The 15,984-nt window shown below is 41.8% G+C and overlaps 1 protein-coding gene across 2 annotated transcripts in view; it reads left to right on the top strand.

Annotated features, from left to right (window-relative positions):
- Positions 1–7,908, top strand: part of LRCH1 (leucine rich repeats and calponin homology domain containing 1) — a 247,834-nt gene extending 239,926 nt beyond the window's left edge. For both annotated transcript variants that reach the window (XM_073663838.1, XM_073663837.1), the window contains one exon: positions 1,182–7,908. In XM_073663838.1, the coding sequence (XP_073519939.1) occupies positions 1,182–1,295 (114 nt within the window). In that variant the 3' untranslated portion in view covers positions 1,296–7,908. The remainder of the gene's footprint in view (positions 1–1,181) is intronic.
- The last annotated feature ends 8,076 nt before the right edge of the window (positions 7,909–15,984 follow it).

Raw genomic sequence — 15,984 nt, 5'->3', positions numbered from 1 at the left:
GGATGATCGCAGAATAATCTCCATGGTGAAGAGAAACCCCTTCACAACAGCCAACCAAGTGAACAACACTCTCCAGGAGGTAGGCGTATCAATATCCAAATCTACCATAAAGAGAAGGCTGCATGAAAGTAAATACAGAGGGTTCAATGCACGGTGCAAGCCACTCATAAGAATCAAGAATAAAAAGGCTAGACTGGACTTTGCTAAAAAACATCTAAAAAAGCCAGCACAGTTCTGGAAGAACATTCTTTGGACAGATGAAACCAAGATCAACCTCTACCAGAATGATGGAAAGAGAAAAGTATGGCGAAGGCGTGATACAGCTCATGATCCAAAGCATACCACATCATCTGTAAAACACGGCGGAGGCAGTGTGATGGCTTGGGCATGCATGGCTGCCAGTGGCACTGGGTCACTAGTGTTTATTGATGATGTGACACAGGACAGAAGCAGCCAAATGAATTCTGATGTATTCAGAGCCATACTGTGTGCTCAGATCCAGCCAAATGCAACCAAACTGATTGGTCGTCGTTTCATACTACAGATGGACAATGACCTAAAACATAAAGCCAAAGCAACCCAGGAGTTTATTAAAGCAAAGAAGTGGAATATTCTTGAATTCTTGAATGGCCAAGTCAGTCACCTGATCTCAACCCAATTGAGCATGCATTTCACTTGTTAAAGACTAAACTTCAGACAGAAAGGCCCACAAACAAACAGCAACTGAAAATCACCGCAGTGAAGGCCTGGCAGAGCATCAAAAAGGAGGAAACACAGCGTCTGGTGATGTCCATGAGTTCAAGACTTCAGGCAGTCATTGTCAACAAAGGGTTTTCAACCAAGTACTAGAAATGAACATTTTATTTACAATTATTTAATCTGTCCAATTACTTTTGGTCCCTTTAAAAACAGGGTGGCACATGTTAAGGAGCTGAAACTCCTAAACCCTTCATCCAATTTTAATGTGGATACCCTCAAATGAAAGCTGAAAGTCTGAACTTCAACTGCATCTGAATTGTTTTGTTTAAAATTCATTGTGGTAATGTCTAGAACCAAAATTAGAAAAATGTTGTCTCTGTCCAAATATATATGGACCTAACGGCTACCAAGATGTGTGTATTTAAAGGGGAAAATTATGAAGAGGAAATTACTTACCATGTCTATTCTACATTTTTTTGCAGGAGAAACTTTGTTTACCTCATCACATTCTAGAAGAAAAGGGCCTGGTGAAAGTGAGCGCCACTGTTCAAGCACTGGTAGATGTAACCACAACCAAGCAAGCCTTATTTCTATGAAACTACTGCATCTTGTTTCATCTGACTATAAGATCACGTTTTCTAATGGCTCTCAAAGGAGAAAAATGGCAGAAAATCAGTGTTGCCTCGGAATCTCCTCTAAGGAGATGGAAAGCAGCAGCCAAATCACATTCCACAAAGAGGGAGCAAAAAGCGAAATTTGCACAGAAAGGTTAAAGTCGACATAAACTGTATATATTCAGCCCCTTACTACATATCAGTAAATGCCTATACTTCTATCACAGTAAATGACTGGAACAGAACAGCAAACTCCGTTCTGTACGCTGATTATAGGTGTTCAGAGGAACAGGACATCTTTGCTGGATCTGTTCACTTCAGGTCAAGTTGCACTGTATTTATTTCTATAGCACTAGCCATCATTTGTAACCCCAAACACTAACTGCTGCTTTTATTCTGAACATTTGGAACGAAAAGTCCGGACATGATGTACATTTTGTTAAAATGTCCTAGAGCCCACTGGATAGTTACGTAATATTAAGTATATAAATGTACCGTAATAGTAGGAACAGATTGTTCTAAACAATTAGTATCCTCCTGAATAGGAATTGTACCCGAGTCCCTGACTCGAACCTATTACCAGAACTGCTCCTAACATTATTAAACAGGTGGATGCAACTAAACAAGTCATTGTAAAATATTGTATTTTTATTTGATTTTTTTTAATGCTTTGATTTAAACATTGAAGTGCACTTCACCTGCTGATGGAAGCTCAGCGACTGGAGTAATGAGCTCAATGACTAGAAACATCAAATTAGTCTACAGATGAGCCTGTCTCCAAGTTATGTCTGGGATGGCTGACTTTTGGGATCTACAGTTATTTCATTTTAGGTCTCCTTTTCCTGTACATCTATGCAGAGAACTATTCCCCAACTGTTACTGGCAGTGTTAAAAGTAGTAATACAAGCCTGGCCAATACCAAACACTTAGGTTACATATGTCACTAGCCACACTGACATTTACTGTAGTGTCTGCAAAACCTTATCACTCTGTTATCCATGTGCCAAATAGGAGCTGGTGTGCCTTTATTTTAACAATATGAATGCAGTGTTATATCACAATAGGTCACACAATTACAGTGTATAAAGGGTTCTAAAGTATCTCTGTAAAGTGTTAGTAAATTAAAGGGTTAATCTCCATCTTATAGTAGTGTTCAAAATAATAATGGTGTTCAAAAACATGACTTAAAAGGAATCTGTCACCCCCTGGGAGATATGAGACCTCTAATATGGGCATACAGGGTATAGATAAGTAAATCTATACTTACCTGTATGGCCCATGGTAGAGGTCTGCTTGCAGAGAAATGTGTTTTTATAAAACCGGTTTGCACATGCTTGGCGCCCAGGGGATGCCAAGAAATCCCCACCTATCAGTTTATTTTTGCATAACCCCCCTCCCCCCCGCACGTCCCCTGTGACATGCACACGTTGCACTCACTTCCTGCGCATGCGCACATCGCCGCTATCATCAGGAGCACTTTTTTCCTCTCCCGGCTCAGTTTGTCTCTGCAGTGTTCTAGTGTGCAGGCGCCCGGAAGTCACAGTGTCTGGGACATGATCTGATCATACCACATCTCCTGGGCAGCAGAGGAAAAAAAAAGTATACAGGCTCATTCTTTCTGTGAGGCAAAACATTTCACTGCCTGTTTTTAAGCAATGTTTTACCTCAAAGAAAGAATCATCTGTGATCTCCTCCTGAAATGTCTGTATACTAATGTCCTCCCCTGCCCAGGAGATGTGGTATGATCAGACCATGTTCCTGCACGGTCAGACACAGCCATTACACAGTACACAGCAGAGGAACATTTATAAGATTATCTCAGCACAGGAAAAAAAAAATTAAAACATCTCCCAAATGTGAAACATATTATTCAAAGATCTGTTGATTAAAATTATCTTTGTTCGTGGGACAACCCCTTTAAGTGATGACTGTATTTAGAGGCACAAAAACAATGTAGAGTGCGTATTTGTACTGTGTAGTAATTCCACCTTACAGGACATACACCTGTAGACAAAATTGTTGGCACCTTCTGTTAAAGCAAGAAAAACCCACAATGGTCACAAACAATTTGAAACTGGCAAAAAGTAAATTTTCTATTTAAATTTACTGAATATCAACTAATGAAAATCAGACATTGCTGTTGAATTGTGGTTCAACAGAAAAAAAAATAAATACAACTGGACAAAAATGATGGTGCTCCTAGAAAACATTGAAAATCATTTGTCTGCATTTGTAAAACATCTGTATTTCAGTGCTACCTAATCAACCAACAATTCATTAAGAAAGTGTTAAGGCATATTCTAATCAGTTACGCCCACAAATTAACTTGTAAAAACTAACAAAAAAACGGTCTCTGTGGCCCATACTAATTAGAGCCCACCTTGATACATATATCTGAAATTGCTTTAAAAAAAGAAAGATGCAGTGTGGGTTAGTTGTTATGGAGAATGAGGGCAGTGTATTTTGCTGGACAGTTTTGATACGGCTTATTGTAATAATTCAGGGAAGAGGGGGGAATTATTACAAAGACAGCCCAGCTTGTAAAATAATCACAAACATTTCCTTTTATTGCAGACCCTGGCCAACAGTCCACCGTAGACATGCACCTTTCCGGATGAGCATGTCAAGGGGAGACTTACCTTTTTACGTATGGAATTAGTGGTACTGCTTTGTAAGCGCTTGTCACCCAATAAACACGATTCTCTTTTTTTTTTTTTTTTTTTTTTTTGTAAAAAGTGAGATCCAATGTCCATCATAAGAAATCTAGTGTAGAATTCATATGCAAATCAGGATGGAGGTGCTCTGGTGATGTCTCAGTGCACTTGGATTGCTTCTTCCGAGAGCATGGTCACTATCCAGTGCACTTCCAGCCTGATTTGCACATGACTTTTACAATAGATTTCTTATGACGGACATATTGCTTCACTATATAAAAAGCTAATTTTTTTTTGTGTGACAAGCACCTATATAGCCATACCCCTTGTAAAAAACACAATGGTAGTTTCCCTTTAACCATCTATGGATAGCAGGTAGTAGAATAGCAGTAAGTGAAGCAGAGCCATCAGTGTAACAGGCGACAGCATACACTCATTTTTCAATAGTTGATGCTACATACTACTTGTTTATGGTAGTATGTTGAAACTAAGAAGAATTTCCTGTCATGACAAATGGTATGTCCTTAAATCTAAACTTTATCTAGCTGCAACTCTAGTATAATATTCAGATATGAACCAAAATGACTTCCAGAAACATTACATAATCTTTAGAAAATAGAATACCATGTAATAACACAAGACCTCTGTAAGGATTGCAGAAAGCTTCAAGTGCAGCGTTTAAAAGCACTTAAAGATTACAATAAAACATTGTATTTGCTTCTATACAAATAAGGTTATAGGAAATAGCTGTCATTTTTATTCTTGTTCATGCTGCTGACGGAAGAATAGAATAGAAAAAGAGCTACATGTGCATAGCAATATACAGGTAGAAAAAAGTATACTAAATTAATAGTAGAAATCAAACATAAAATAGATTGAATATGTTGTCTGGTCTGAACATATTGATGACCTATCCATTGGATAGGCTATCAATTCCAGATCGATGAGCACCGACACTACTCCTATAAACAGCTATTGTTTTCTCCGACAGCCCACCAGATGTAAACACTTTGAACAGAGCTGCATGGTACATCTATATTCAAAGTGTAGCGGCCATTACTGCAGAATAGCTCCTATTACAAGAATATTAGCTGTTCTGCAGTACCTGGCAGCAGCCACTACACACCGAACAGAGCAGCAAACTACAGCTCCATTCAAAGTGTTTATATCCTGCAGCCCCACACCAATCTGATATCAGTGATCTATCCTACATGTCATTAATATTTTGTGGTCAGTTTCCTAGGAAAGGAGTGCAGCGCTTACAAGCTGTTTCCAATAGAACTTGTTAGTGTATCTCTGAAGTTGGCCGAATCACTGGATCTGGCCAGCTTCAATGCCATTGCACCCCTGCGATGCTGCAGAGACTAAGATGGCTCTACTTGCAGCATCAGATTGGGCCTGCAGCATGCAGGGTAGCGATACATACTACCCTTTAAAAACACTAATGCTAGGGATAGGTGATAAGTTGTTGTGATGTGCCAACCCCTTTATTTTATTATGCAACATCTCAGTTTGCACCAATGAATTTAAAAGTTCACATGTATTTATCTTGAGAAAAAGCCCCGTATCAAGAACATGCGGACAATAAAATGGAACAGTAAACCTAGAGATGATGGATAAAAGAAATGATAGATAAAAGTAAATGAGACATAAAGCTACTGGTTTCTTGCATAAATCTTGCAGTGAACCCCCAGGTTCATTTCCTGCTGATCAGATGTGTTTTTGACTTGTGAAGGGCTGAGGGGATGGGGATAAGTAAAGGGAAAGGAGCTTGTCAATCTTTGTATCCTACTGGAGACTGAGTAGAGACATACTGCTGCAGCCCATTGTCTTACAGCCTGACACAAAGTGAAGAAGGGAACCATGGCTGATCTCATGTGACACAGAAAACATTACTTTATATATTTCTCAGTTTTAATTGTAATGTAAGCCAAAATAGGATTAAAGCAAAGTAGCACCTATGTTTAAGGTACATTTACACTAGCGGATTATTGTGAACAAGGAGTTAATTCCAGATAACCATCCAATGTAATCAAGCTGCCAATCACCCGATCAACGAGCAAAACAATCATGGTCCTCAGCAGTATATTGTCCTGAATAGAGATTAGTGGACCCGAACTTTAAAGTTCAGGGTTCATACTGGATACTTCGTGTCCGGTGCTGAATTCCAAACACGGACGTCTACCGGAAGAGGGGAGAGAACTTTCCAGCTCTGAAGTTCTTATTCCCATACATTTCAATGGGGTTCATGTTTGGGTACAGTTCTGGTTCCCGAACTGAACTTTGGACAAAGTTCAGTCGGGTACCAGAACCCAAACTCCCACGGGTCAGCTCATCCCTAGTCCTGAATAAACAGGAGATGTGTTGCTGAGAACGTGGACAGTCTATGTGCACAGAATAATCTATTATAGTCCTTTCTGTGCACATTGGAAGCGCACAGGCTATTAAATTACCTTAAATCGGCAACCATTTAACCAAATGGCAGTTGTCTAACACCACAACTCGGCCAGTGTAAACTATCCCTTAGTTTTCCTTTAAAGCAGTACTTAAAAAGCGGGTCTTATGCTCCCTGTCTGCCACCCCAGCTATAGATTAACAGTGATTAAAGAAAAGGTAAAAATGTACTACCCATAATTAGGTTAATTACTATCAATAGTGTATCATTGGTAACACGAATGTACTGAACCTGGAGACAAATATGGCCATAGGATATGGATTGATTATATTTAAGCTGTATTGAGTCACAGCTTTTTTCTGTATTTCAGCTAGGAATACAAATCATGAATGTAATTACTGATGAAAAGAAGCTTCTTGTTCAGTCTCCAGAAAATCATATAACACGTCATGTTGCAGTTTCCTAAATATTGGGAAACAGATCGCTACTGCGGAGGAAAAATGTAAAGGAACCTTGTTCTAAGCAATTAACAGGGATCCTAAAGATTGCATTCCCATAGCCATAATGTTGTATGTTCTAGTAGCAATATGTTAATTTTATCACATGAGAAAACCCCATTAACCACATTATTTTCTTATTGAACTCAAATACAAATCCACTGTATAAACTAATAGTAGATGAGGAGACTATATAATTAATAGCCTCCATGACATACAGTTGACCCCACTCAGATTGCAGATACTTTTATCTGTGTAGCTTTTTGAGTGAAAAGCACAATGTGGTTTGTAGATTGGTGAAGCACAGGATATCTGAATGTAGACGATGGTGGGGGGACGCATTGACCAGTGCATTAGAGATTGTACTTCTAGCCAGAGGGATATGCATTTAACTATACATTCCCACTTATAGTACAGAGTGTCCACAGCAAGGCTTACTATATTAAACAATTTTGGGGAAGGGAGAAAAAGAGGAATTATGAGAATCATGAGTTTCAGGTGCAAGCAACACATAGCTGCATGTTTTCTGTGTGTTTCATCTTTATTAACCTAAGCCCGTGATTTCTTATTTATTGCTTTGTAACATACTTAATAATCTGCACTATAGGAAATTACAACTAATATCTGTATGTATAAGCATCATTAGTAAACATACATAAGGAAACCATTGGCAGCTAAAATTTGGTTTGCTATGAACTATACACTATGTTGCAGTAACTCCACTTTCAAGTAATTTCTTTCTTGGGCAGTACAATGTCATCCAACGGGAGGAAAAAAAAAAGTCAATTTACTTGGAGTGGAAACGCTGCCGGGAACGGAGTGAAAATAACATGATGAAACAAGAAAATCAATGTGTTTGAACTCTGAATGTTTGGCACATTGTGAACCATTGTGGAGGTTGAATGTAAAGACATAGAATAATGATGGCTGTAACAAAAAGGAAAAGTGCAGTTATCAAACATTATTTTTTTACATGTATATATGACAAAAGCTTTGTAATGATTTTTGTGAGATGCTGCTTCTGAACAATAAAGAATACGCTCATGTCTTATGTTGTGGTGTTCTTCCGGCTATTCCGAACATAGTGCTAGTAAACAGGCAGCGGTACTTATAGATGTTTAATATACAAGTTCAAAATAAGAATTGTCAGGCCATTGCCATGCCCCCAAAAAATATGATCTTAGATGTCCAACCTCCTGAAGTTCTAAGTACAAAGTATGGCTCAATTTACGGTTGCAGTATATGTCCAGCATTTCCCAACATATAGTGACCAGCTCGTAAACTTAAGCCAATTCTGGTTGGGATACAATGAGCAGCAACAGCCCCAAATGTACTAAAACACATCACTTATCAATACGATTGCATAGATGTACAATTGTCAGACATACGGGAGCGTACAGATTCATATGCCTGTGTATTATCTCAGTACGTCAGTTCCAAATCATCACAGAGAACATAAGGATGCGTGTTTAAATGATCGCCGATAGGTTACATAGAAGCTGATCGATAATCATTTGATAGTCTGTTTAGACAGGCCGACTGCATTTTTTTCTCACAGAACAATTGTTATGTCAGCATAGAATATCCGTATTCTCTGCAACACGTTTCCTGTGTACACAGCAGCAAGCTTAAAGGGAACTTTTCATGTACCCAAACGCTATCTATTCACCTACAAATAAACACTGCACAATTATTGGGCATTTTGTATTTTTAATTTATTTTATTATTGAACAACTACAGAGCTGTCGTTAAATATTCAGGTTTATTAACCTTTTTGATTGAATAAAAAAAAGAGTGGTTTTGTCTTTCATAGAAAATGTGTGTGCAGAATTATTGGGCAACTAAATGAAAAACGTACATTTTCCCATTTCAATTGTTTATTTTAATCTGTTAGTGAGAATAATAACCAAAAACCCAAAATGTAAAAAAATACATTTCCAAATAAATATAAATGACCAATATAGCCGCCTACTTTTCAATATCAGTTAATAAGCCTTACATGCATGGAGTCTGTCAGTTTCTTAATCTGTTGTACTATACTCCTTCACTGTAAATCTCTCATCTAATAAGGGTCCACAAGTTCTCAATAGGGTTTAGGTCGGGTGTGGAAGGGGCCATGTCATTATTCTTTCATCTTTAAGGCCTTTACTTTGATGCATAAAAATCCTGGTTTTCTTGAAAGATGCAGACTTTTCCCTGTACCACTGCTTGAAAAAAAATAGAATTAGACTTACCGGTAATTCGGTTTCTAATAACCCACCACGACAGCACCAAAGAAGGATGATGTCACCCCACCCTAATAGGGACATGAAACACAAAGAGGTTAAATAGCCCCTCCCTCATCCTCCCTCCAGTGTTTTTATAAAGGACCACACAAGTATGGATGCTTCAAATTATATTTATTCAAATTAAATGATTGGCTAACCAAGCCTGGGAGGGAATTACCAGTGCTGTCGTGGTGGGTTATTAGAAACCGAATTACCGGTAAGTCTAATTCTATTTTCTCCAATAACCCCCCACGACAGCACCAAAGGAGGAGTACCAAAGACTCATGTTTAGGGAGGGACAATGGCCTGAAGCACTTTCCGCCCAAAGGCCAAGTTTTTAATGGACATTAAATTAAGTTTGTAATGCTTGGTGAAGGTATGGACCGAGGACCATGTAGCTGCTCTACATATCTGCTCGAGGGAAGCTCTAAGCCTTTTCTGCCCAGGAGACTGACATGGCTCTAGTAGAGTGGGCTTTCAGTTTCTCTGGTGGTGAGAGATTCTGGATCTGATATGATTCCACAATTGCTTTCTTGATCCAAGTAGCGATGGTAACCTTTGAGACCTTCTTCCCTCTGTTCTGACCAGATGGCTGAATAAAGAGGTTCTGATCCTTCCTCCAGGCCTGTCTTTTGGAGGTAATGAAGAACAACCCGCCTTACGTCCAAAGTATGGAATTCTTCCCTTTTATTTTTTTGGTTTTGACAGAAGGAAGGCAGAATTCTCTCCTGAGACCTATGAAAGTCTGAGACTACCTTTGGCAAGAAAGATGGGTCCAGTTGTGGAATAATCCTATCATCCAGGATTCTCAGATATGGGTCATTCACCGAGAAGGCCTGGATTTCTCCCACTCTCCTGGCAGTGGTAATTGCTACTAGAAATGTTTTCCAGGCTAATTTATCCAGCTCTATTGAGGCCAAAGGTTCAAACGGTGGTAGTGTCAGACCTTTAAGGACGATATTAAGATCCCAGGAGGGAACGTGGTTGATTATTCTGGGACGCAGACGAGTAGCTGCTGTCATGAACCTTTTTACCCATGGGTGGTCGGCTAGGCTCTGGTCAAAATAGATACTTAGCGCCGCGATCTGAACCTTGAGGGTGCTGGGTCTAAGGCCTTTTTCCAGCCCCTCTTGTAGAAAATCCAAGATCTGGGTCATGTCAGGATGAAGAAGATCTGGTACATTTGGTTTATACCATGTTAGGAATGTCTTCCATATCTTGCTGTATAAGGAGTTTGTGATTTGTTTCCTACTTTTTTGTAGGGTATGAATTACTCGGTCTGAGAGTCCTTTTGCCTTCAGGATTGTGAACTCAGAAGCCAGGCCCTAGATGGAGGTTCTCTGGATCTGGATGGATTATTGGACCCTGATGGAGAAGGTTTTTGATTGCTGGCAAAATGAGAGGTCCTTCTATGCTTAAACTGTTCAGTGCACAGAACCAGCTCCTTTTGGGCCAAAGTGGGGCTATCAAAATTATTTTGACCTCCTCGGTCCTTACTTTCTGTAAGGTCCTGGGTAGCAATGGAATTGGGAAAAAAGCGTAAGCCAGATGGAAACACCATGGGTGAGCGAATGCATCTATCCCCAGGCATACGTCGTCTGGATCTAGGGAGAAGTATTTTTCTGCCTTGGTGTTCTGGTGTCTTGCAAAGAGGTCCTCCTCCGGACGACCCCATTGTCTGGTCAGCATGTGGAAAATGTCTGAGTCCAACTCCCATTCCCCCGGATGGATATTCCTTCTGCTCAGAAAATCGGCCTGGATATTGTCTGAGCCTTTTATGTGCAGACCTGATAAGGAATGAAGGTGTCTTTGCGCTCAGAAGAATATTCTTGCTGAGATACTTTTTAGATTCTCGTATCTTGTACTCCCTTGATGGGACAGGTGAGCTACGGTAGTCATGTTGTCTGAATAGACTTTTACGTGTTTGCCCGTAATGATTGGAGCCGACATTTTGAGTGCCTCCTTCACTGCCTTTAACTCGCGGAAGTTGGAGGATCTCCTGCTGGTCTCTTCTGTCCAGACCCCTTGGAAAGGGGTTTGAGCAAAGACAGCTCCCCATCCCGTCTTGCTGGCGTCTACCGTGACTGTTATCAGAGGGAACTGAGACCATGGAACCCCTGTTCCTAGGTTTCTTGGGCTGAGCCACTATGACAGGGATGTTTTCACATAATGAGGGATCATGATCTTCCTGTTTAGGGAGTCTGGGGATCCGTCCCACTGTGCAAGAATATGGGTTTGCAATACCCTGGTGTGAGCCTGAGCCCAGGCTACGGATTGGATGCAGGCTGTCATGGAGCCGAGGGTTGACATGGCAAACCTTAGGGACACCCTATTCAGGGTCTTCAGATTCGATATCTTGGATCTCAAAAGTATCTGTTTGTCCTTTGGTAGGAAGGAGGTGTGTCTGGCAGAGTCTAGTAGAACACCCAGGAATGTTTTTTCTGTGGCAGGGACCAGGTCTGACTTTTGATGATTTATCAACCACCCTAGGGTGGTCAGGATTTGGATTGTTCTCTGCAGATCTTCCTGGAGTGCTTCCACCGGGGGACCTACTAGTAAGAAGTTGTCGAGGTAGGGAATGATGCAGATTTTTTCTTTTCTGATTGAAGCCACTACCTCTGACATAATTTTGGTAAATATTCTCAGTGCTGAGGATATCCCGAACGGCTATACGTTGAACTGAAAATGTAACGTTTGATCCTCTTGAACCACCGCAAACCTTAGAAACACGTATATTACTTACCGGTAATGTGTTTTTTCGGAACCCATGACAGCACAACGAGAGAGGGGATCCGCCCTTCAAGGACAGGAAACCTTCAAGATAAAAAGGGCGGCGCCTCTCCCCGCTTCAGTGGATTACAGAGCATGAGAGGACTCTCCGGTTAGAGCACATAATTTTAATAACTATAACGAATTTCACCCATGTGAACACTCAACACCCACCCACCGGAAGGTGTACACCACAGTGACAGGGAGGGAATATAATGGTGCTGTCATGGGTTCCGAAAAAACACATTACATTACCGGTAAGTAATATACGTGTTTTTCTGTCACCCATGACGGCACAACGAGAGAATTACAGAGAACTAAGTATGTGAGGGAGGGACCACAGCCTGCAGAACCCTTCTCCCAAACGTGAGATCAGAGGAGGCAGAAAGGTCAAGTCTATAGTGATTATAGAAAGTGGACGGAGATGACCATGTGGCCGCCTTACATATTTGCTCAATGGGCAAGTCCGCCCTTTCTGCCCAGGAAGCAGCCATGCCCCGAGTAGAGTGGGCTTTCTAATTGTCAGGGGGATCTCTGTCTGACCCCATGTAGGCCCTCGCAATGGCTTCCCGGATCCACCTTGACAGAGTGCCTTTTGAGACCCTCAATCCCTTTCGGGAGCCCTGGAAGGAGATAAAGAGAGACCTATCCTTCCTCCATGAGCTTGTGGATGCTAAATAATGTATAAGGCATCTCCTGACATCCAAGGTATGAAACCATTCCTCCTTGCTATTTTTGGGTTTGGGACAGAAGGATGGTAGGGCTATCTCCTGAGACATATGAAACCTAGAAACCACTTTAGGTAGGAAAGCAGGGTCTGGTCTCAAAACTACCCTATCGTCTAGCACTAGGGTAAAAGGTGGATCTGCTGACAAAGCCTGTAATTCACTAACCCTCCGAGCTGATGTTAAGGCCACCAGAAGTATTGTTTTTAGGGTAAGTAGTTTTATGGACCCTGAGCTAAGAGGCTCAAAGGGAGAACCTGTTAATGCGTTTAGCACCAAGTTTAAATCCCAAGAAGGGACCCTTACTGTAGGGACTGGATTGGCTCTACTGCATGCCCTCACGAACCTGGAAATCCACTTGTTACCGGCCAGATTATAACTGTATAAGGCTCCCAAGGCAGAGATTTGGATATTTAAGGTGCTCACTGCTAGACCCTTTTCTAGCCCCTTTTGGAGAAATTCTAAAATGGCTGTAATGGGAACCCCACCCCCCAGGGAAACTCCCTGAGATGACAAAAACCTTCCAGACTCTACTGTAAATCTTGGTAGTGATTGGCTTCCTACTCTTTAGAAGAGTAGTGACTAAATTTGATGAGAAACCCCGACCTTCTAGCAACGACCTCTCAAGTTCCAGGCCGTTAAGTGCAATCCTTTCACCTGAGGATGGAATATAGGCCCTTGAGCAAGAAGGTCGGGAATCTCTAGAAGAATCCAGGGGTTCGTGATGGACATGTTTCTTAGCCAGAAAAACCACGGCCTCTTGGGCCAGAAGGGGGCTATGAGAACCACTCGAGCCTGATCCTCCCGAATTTTCCTCAACACCGCTGGAATTAGGCACGTTGGGGGAAAGGCATAGGCCAGACTGAAATCCCACCTGCACTGGAAGGCGTCTACTACTAGCGGGTTCTCTAAGGGATTCAGTGAGCAGAACTTCTTTGCCTTGCTGTTCTGACGGGTAGCAAACAGGTCGACCTCTGGAGACCCCCACATGGCTACTAGCTGGCGGAAGATCGAGAGATTTAAAGCCCATTCTACCTGTAATAATGGCCTGCGACTTAGAAAGTCTGCCTTCATGTTGTCCTCGCCTCTGATATGAAGGGCCCTTAACGAGAGAACTTTTCCCTCTACCAGCGAAAATATTCTCCCCGCAACCTGCATTAGTGACCTTGAACGGGTTCCCCCCTGATGGTTCACATAAGCCACCGCAACCTGGTTGTCGGACAGAATCTTCACATGATGACCTCCTAGAAGGGGCAAAAAGCTGATCAGTGCTTCCTCTATCGCCCGTAACTCCCACAAATTGGAGGACTCCAGACTCTCCTCCTGGACCAAGTTCCCTGTATCGGGCGGTTGTCTAAGTGCGCCCCCCACCCCCTGGGGCTGGCGTCTGTAGTAATCAAAAAACCTGAAGGTGTGAACTGGAACATAAATTGATGTGCATGCAAAATGTAACTGCATGTTCACACAAGGCCATTAGACAAAGAGAAACCAAAGACCAGAAAAATACCCAAATGATTAAAAGTAAATGTAAAAATCGCACAGTGCAAAAATAATAATAAATAATAAAGGGTATTTAGTTAACATAATTTTGATCAAAATAATGTAAAAGCTGTCCCGCCACGTCACGGCATCCCTTGTGGGACAATCCTAACTCTAATATTAAAAACCTTACCATTTCTCAAGTGACATACATATGGACAAGGACAGAGAGACTGGATCCCTGGTGCAAGCATAAAACCGAGGCAGGATCAGCGTCCCAGCCCAGACAAAGGGCGGCCACACCCTTTTATATGCACTCAAGCATACTAACTGCAAAGAAAAAACCTGAAGGTGTGAACTGGAACATAAATTGATGTGCATGCAAAATGTAACTGCATGTTCACACAAGGCCATTAGACAAAGAGAAACCAAAGACCAGAAAAATACCCAAATGATTAAAAGTAAATGTAAAAATCGCACAGTGCAAAAATAATAATAAAGGGTATTTAGTTAACATAATTTTGATCAAAATAATGTAAAAGCTGTCCCGCCACGTCACGGCATCCCTTGTGGGACAGTCCTAACTCTAATATTAAAAACCTTACCATTTGTCAAGTGACATACATATGGACAAGGACAGAGAGTAGTAATCACCCTGGTGAATTGGGGAACCCAAGAAACGCCTGTCTGGAACGTGCTTGTCTCCAACCACCAATACAGAGACTGAATCACATTCCGGGGGAGAATTAGCCTGCTTTCTAGATGCCCCCTCAGGATCACTTCATTTCTTAGTACGTCCCATTGGAACTCTCTTGAATGATATTGGGCCCAGGGTACCGCGGGGATGCAGGAGGTGAGGGATCCCAACAGAGACATTGCCCCCCTGAGAGTCATGACTGGGTCCGCTATTGCTGCTGAAACTAGATTCTTTATTTTCTCCCTCTTTTGGTCGGGGAGGCGGAATTCTTGCCGAATTGAATCCAGCGTAAGGCCCAAAAAGATCTGAGTAGTGAGAGGGATCAATTTGGATTTTTCTAGGTTTAAACACCATCCCAAGTCTTTTAAGATGGTGCAGACAGTGATCGTATGTTTTGCCCACTATCAGGAAGTGGTCCAGATACGGAATGACCAGTCTGTCTTCCTCCCTGAGATGGGCTGTAACCTCCGCTATCAGTTTTGTGAATATGCGGGGCGCCACTGCCAGTCCAAAGGGAAGCGCTCTGTATTGGAAGTGCTTGACAATTCCCTGCATATTTACGGCTACCCTGAGATATTTCTGAAAATTGCGATGGATCGGCACATGATAGTATGCGTCCTTTAGGTCCAATACTGCCATGTAGCAGCCGGGAAATAGAAGGGTTATAGCGGATTTTATTGTCTCCATCTTGAATGACGGAATGTTCAGGAACGCATTTAGCCTTCTCAGATTGAGGATGACTCTGTATGACTTGTCCGGCTTTTTTATAAGGAATAAGGGGGAATAAAACCCCCCTCTTTCTTCTTGTGGAGACACCTCTAGCAGGACATTCTTTTGTAGAATGGATCTTAGGGCAGTCAGAATAAACTTGTTTGGTGGATTCCTCCGAAACTCTAGCTTTAGCCGTGAAAAGAGATCTTTTCCCAGGCTGGAAGGAAGAGAGAGAGCCTCCCCCCCACCTGGGATAGTGTGTCACTTCGGCGGCTTGCGACTATCCTGGGAGGGTCCGCCGAACAAAAATCCTTTCCCTTTTCTGGAACGATCCTCCCATCTAAGGTTTCCCGGACGCCCTCCTGCGGCCAAATTTCTTCCTCCGAAAGGACTGCTTGAAGGATGGGATGGAAGGCTTAGGGAACCCTTTCTTACTGTCCCCCGCTTTCTCTAGGATTGAGTCCAGAGAGGTACCAA

The sequence above is a fragment of the Phyllobates terribilis genome, unplaced genomic scaffold (assembly GCF_046119375.1).
Source record: "Phyllobates terribilis strain yellow unplaced genomic scaffold, ASM4611937v1 Scaffold_2__4_contigs__length_985480577, whole genome shotgun sequence".
Lineage (NCBI taxonomy): Eukaryota > Metazoa > Chordata > Amphibia > Anura > Dendrobatidae > Phyllobates > Phyllobates terribilis.
Note: the sequence above shows the minus strand (reverse complement) of the source record. Positions and strands in the feature narration are given on the sequence as shown.